General features: G+C 41.3%; 1 protein-coding gene across 8 annotated transcripts in view; it reads right to left on the bottom strand.

The window, feature by feature from the left end:
* LOC115137572 (GRB2-associated-binding protein 1-like) overlaps positions 1 to 2,828 on the bottom strand; it is a 95,726-nt gene extending 92,898 nt beyond the window's left edge. For 2 of the 8 annotated variants that reach the window (XM_065024931.1, XM_065024937.1), the window contains exons 1-2: positions 2,381 to 2,825; positions 2,139 to 2,268 (exon numbers count right to left, since the gene is read on the bottom strand). In XM_065024931.1, coding sequence (XP_064881003.1) covers positions 2,139 to 2,210 — 72 coding nt within the window. In that variant the 5' untranslated portion in view covers positions 2,211 to 2,268; positions 2,381 to 2,825. Of the gene's footprint in view, positions 1 to 2,138; positions 2,269 to 2,372 lie in introns of all 8 variants that reach the window. The other 6 variants (XM_065024935.1, XM_065024938.1, XM_065024936.1 and 3 more) reach the window with 5 other exon arrangements.
* Between the last annotated feature and the right edge of the window lie 2,846 nt (positions 2,829 to 5,674).

Below are 5,674 nucleotides of genomic sequence, written 5' to 3'. Positions count from 1 at the left end.
CACTAAGTGTCATGTGATCAGAGTCTCCTGTCTCATCTGTTCCTGCTGTGGGAAGGCATAGTCACTACTGTATCACCATGGTTACTGTGTCACCACCACTAACCACTCCATAGTAACCCCTACACCCCCTGGCTGACTGATTGTCATACTTCACAATGACAGAGGGAGTGTTGAGCGCCGGGTGCCGATTGAATCATGACTAGGGGCTGGACTTCTTATCCTGACCATGTGACCTGAACAGGAAACACTCTGGGCCTTCAATACAGGCTCTAAATTTGGGGTGGCAGGTAGCCTAGTGCTTAGAGCATCGGGCCAGTAACCGAAAGGTTTCTGGGTCGAATCCCCGTTCTGGCCTTGAACAAGGCAGTTAACACACTGCTCCACTGTAGGCTGTCCTTGTAAATAAGAATTTGTTCTTAACTGACTTGTCTAGTTAAATAAAGGTTAAATAAAAAAAAAACAGGCTCTAAGTAGGGCTGCAGTCAGGAAAAACTCCTGTTCTAGGCATGTAACAGGGAGAACAATGAACTGAGTTCTGTGCAGATTCAGATTGATCATAACATCAGTGGAGGGGGACAGAAGGAATGGTATTTGGCAGGCGATGCCTTGGTTCAGTATGGACAATCAGAGACATTGGGAGAATCTCACTTGCCCCGCCTCCTTCTCAAAACCCATTGGCTGAGAAAGCCAGAGGTCCTTCACCTCCAGTGGGTTTTGAGGATGCGAGGGGTATACAATCGAGATTCTCCAGAGATCGGTTGAGGAGAACTGGTTGCTGCGAAAACATGTAGAGCGCAGGGCCGTCCAGTTCCCAATGCAAATATCAATAGAGATATCCAATAAGCCACAAATACAACACTTAACAGCCTTTTAGACACAGCAAGACTTTTAAAATGGCAATTTGTGTCTCAGAGTTGTGGCGTGCAGTCGCTTGAATACGCCATCTTTGTAGATTAGGAGCAAATACAACTGATAGAGGGCCCACAAATACAATGATGATAGATGTTCTTTGGATAGATAACAGATCCAATATCATGGGAACTAATATACAGCCAACTGATTCACCCACTGATTCACACAACAAAAGGAGACATATACAGGGTGGCAATTTCATTATGGGTGTGAAAATGTTAACACTTTTCAGGTAAAAACAAACAAAGGTCATGTAAAACTATCAACAATAACATCCAGGTTCCAAAGAAGTGTGTGATTTATAGAGAGACCCATTACTTTGCATAACTGTGTTCTAGCTATGCAACTGTGATTGAAATGTATTTTCATATCATTTCAATACTGTACTGATTTATATGGGCATTACCTCCCTGTCTCGTAAGTAGTCCGAGTCTCGAGTCTACATGGGACACTCTTCACGCCACTTTGATACAAAGTTATTTGTTGCAGGTTAGGAGAGCATTTTTGGTAACCTTCAGTCTCCGAACCTCAGTCCTCCTAACCTGCTACAAAAAAAGTCACTTCGGTATCAAAGTGGCAAGAGTCTACATAGACTAGACTATGGAGAAGACTGAACATTCTCATTTCCTGTGACAACCAGAAACTGCTTTCAAAAGCATTCCTTTTAAGAACACAAGTCAATTGGAATTATTTCACGACATTGTGAGAGTTGTCAACGTGATCTGTTTGTTAGATTCGTACATTAGTCAAACCTACACTTAGGATTTTGACATTAAAGCATGTGCTCATAAACTATTATGTATGACTGACAGACGAGCATTTCAGTTGCCTTGCTGTGGAATGCGAATATTGCACAGTATAGGACCAGTTTCATGAATGCTTTGAAATAGGCCCACTGTTGGAATTTTGCATCAAATCACTGAAAAGCTCGACAGCATGCAGGCTGTCATCATAACAATATGTAGCCTAGGAGGCCATTGTCACCTGACAATACTACAATCGGATTTTAAATCCACTTCTTGCTATTCATGAATTGTCGATAATTTTGTTGTAGCAAACAAATATTGGAGATGCTGCATAAACTTTGTGCAGCTGGGGGAGTGATTTGCGAGGCAACCTACGCAAATTCGAAATAATCGAAAGTGTTACATTTGCATAGCTACAATGTATCCGCTCTGTGGTAAGGATCCAAAGCAAGACATGAATATGATCAAGCTCAGACTTACGTAACGTCTCAACTTTTTTTCTGGAGGAGATTTTCTTAACCAGCCCGAGCACACCACATCTCCCCCGCTCATCTTTCCTCCTTTCTTCCTCGCCGTCTGGATGTTTGGGCCGAGATTGTTTTGAGTGAACCTGCAAATATTGACAGGGAGCGGTCAATGGAAGAAAATAATATGGGGAAAAAATGACAATGTCGCATTGGTTGAGATTTTATGATTTGGGTAAGCGATAAATACCGTCACACCTCCTAGTCTGAGCTGCGAGTCACCAACAGCGACTTTAAGACAGTCCTCTGAAATGTGTCAACCACTTTTGTCAAGAAGTGTGTTAAATAGCCAAATTAAATCCCAAAGTGTCGTGCGTCCGTGGTTACCTTCTTCTGGATATGTTTCGTACTCCAAGCAGAATAGTTGCTTGCAAGTGAAACTCGCCGAGTTTGGCTTTCAGTGAACGCGCTTTTATGCAATTCCTTCCAAAGTAGATCAAATATTTTTAAGCACACTAGGATACTTATTTCCCTCTCCTTTCCGAAGCATAATTGTTTCACGGGAAGTACAATGCCTTTTCACCCAAAAACGTAGCGTTTCACCGACCTTCCTCCCAGTTTCACTCCCTGTGGTTGCTAATTATGATTGACAGATCGGAAACTCTGTGTTTTCCCTGAACTCAGCCTGACAGCCTCCTTTGGAACACGCAGGCAGAGGGAGAGGCGGCGTGCAGGAAAAAAATTAACCAACACACCATGGGACATGTAGTTCTCAATTGTTTGGCGTTTCTCCCCCTAAAACAAATAACCGCATTTTGATCAATTATTTTTTGCATATGGTTAGTATAGATTTACACCCATCTGACTGAATACCGTTGGGAAAATATGGCTTTCTTATGATTGAACGGAATAACAAAGAACCTGCATTCCAGTGTTCAATGTAGGACCTCTCATACCATGTGCACGTGGAAACTACACTTACCACAATGCGCGCCATTTGTGCGCTCGAAGTCATGCAACCTCGAGGACAGTGTAGAAATGACCGTACAATTAGAAAGTTGGCGATTGCCATTACATTATATCTATGTGTGTAAGTGTGAGCACCAAAACCAGAAACAACAAAACTCGATTAGGAATATTATAATTTCAGCAACAATAAATAAAACATATCTCTTCATATGTTTTACATTCATTTAACCAGGCAAGTCAGTTAAGAAAACATTTTTATTTACAATGTTGGCCAACGCTGGGCCAATTCTGCGGGTGCCCTATGGGATTCCGAATCACTGCCGGTTGTGATACAGCCTGGATTCGATCCATGGTGTCTGTAGTGACACCCCTAGCACTGAGACACAGTGCCTTAGACCCCTGCACCACGCCCAAATGAATGAAATGTCTGTTCCTTCATTGCAAGAGTAGGCTATATATCCCTTGAAGACTAGTAGTGTTGTTCTTGTAGACCCAGAGCCTGACTATTGTCAATTTGACAGAGATGAGTTCCCATGAGGGTTAAAGTATCTGTGGAATCCTGGAATGTTATTGTAATGGCAAAAAGCTCTCCACAGTATTTAGGCTATTAACCTGTATTTGTAAGTGCATCTATAATATTTGACTGCCAATTTCTAATGGGTTTGAGCATAGTATACATGAAGGTCAATATTGTGATTAACAAATAGTCAACTGATGTACCAAAACAAATATGAACTTTTCATATAACTTACTAATACAAATGAATAACTATTATTGTGCACAACAGCCATCACAGGGCGGCAGGGATCCTAGTGGTTAGAGCATTGGACTAGTAACCGGCAGGTTGCTGGATCGAATCCCCGAGCTGACAAGGTAGAAATCTGTTGTTCTGCCCCTGAACAAGGCAGTTAACCCACTGTTCCTAGGCTGTTGTTGTAATTAATCATTTGTTCTTATTTGACTTTCCTAGTTTTAAAAAAACATTTCAATGTATGACTCAAGCAACACAATAACATTCAAACAATGTATTAATCATATGCAGATTCACAACTAAGTACAGTCATGACCCACCCAGTTGTGAGACTTTACATTCTAATATTAATCAATTTAAACATTCACATAGCCATTAAAGATATTTGTCACAGCATAGCTCCATACAGCAGGCAAGCCCAACCAGTGAGGACAACAATTGAGTACATTTGTCAGTCTACCATCCATAATACTATTGATCCTACTTGTCAATGTCTTCTAAAATACTATTCAGCCTGGGAGATAATTTTTCCTTTTTACTGTGTGGTCCTCAAGATGGGTCTATGACACCAGAGCTGAAAGAAAGATATTGCTGTGGTAAAAGTTCTAGTCACTGGCATTTTGCTGAGCCATGCTAGTCACTGGGGAACTTAACAGGAGCATAAATCCCAACTTCATGGTCCCCAATAGAATGAAATGGAAAAAGAGAGAGGAAGGGAGGGAGACAGAGAAGGCATTATGTTTATTAAATTACATTTTAAATGAGTGGTTCCAGAGTTCATGCTTTTGCAAGGGACTTAAACTTTTATGAGAAAGGCATTAAAACAAATTGCATTTGACGTGTCGTGGGTGGAGACCAACCACAGAAAAATAAAAACATTCAAAACAGTGTGTGGGGATGTTAGCTGCTCATCAAATCATCCCACGTTGGTTTTTGCCTTCATTGTTATCACATTGAAATCTCTGCAATAATAGGGGGTTATAGCATCCATTTTAAAGCCCACCGCCACAATAATAGTATTTCATAACTTCAATTTAATTGAATTGTAGTGTACTTCATGTTCCCAGAGGGAAGTTGTTTTGCCACCATGGCAGTAAATACAATAGACTGAAAAAGTTGCTCCTAAAAAGTGCAGCCAGGCAAATCTACATACAATACTGAAAAAATGTATAAATGCAACAATTTTACTGAGTTACAGTTATAAGGAATATATAAGGAAATCAGTCAATTGAAATACATTAATTAGGCCCTAATCAAGCCATTGGTGGGCTTGGGAGGGCATAGGCCCACCTACTTGGGAGCCAGGCCCAGCCAACAAGAATTTGTTTCCCCCCACAAATGGGCTTTATTACAGACAGAAATACTCCTGTTTCATCAGCTGTCCGGGTGGCTGGTCTCAGACGATCCTGCAGGTGAAGAAGCTGGATGTGGAGGTCCTGGACTGGCGTGGTTACACTTGTTCTGCCGTTGTAAGGCTGGTTGGACGCACTGCCAAATTGTCTAAAATTACGTTGAAGGCAGCTTATGGTAGGGAAATTAACATTCAATTATATGGCAACAGCTCTGGTAGAGATTCCTTCAGTCAGCATGCCAATTGCACACTCCCTCAAAACTTGAAACATTTGTGGCATTGCAGAACTGCACATTTTAGAGTGAATTTTAATTGTCCCCAGCACAAGATGCACCTGTGTAATGAGCGTGCTGTTTAATCAGCTTCTTGATATGCCACACCTGTCAGGTGGATGGATGATCTTGGCAAAGGAGAAATGCTCACTAACAGTGATGTAAACAAACTTGTGCACAAAATTTGAGAAAATAAGCTTTTTGTGAGT

Source organism: Oncorhynchus nerka, linkage group LG11 (genome assembly GCF_034236695.1).
Source record: "Oncorhynchus nerka isolate Pitt River linkage group LG11, Oner_Uvic_2.0, whole genome shotgun sequence".
Lineage (NCBI taxonomy): Eukaryota > Metazoa > Chordata > Actinopteri > Salmoniformes > Salmonidae > Oncorhynchus > Oncorhynchus nerka.
The sequence above is the reverse complement of the archived record's forward strand: the minus strand, read 5'-3'. Positions and strand labels throughout refer to the sequence as shown.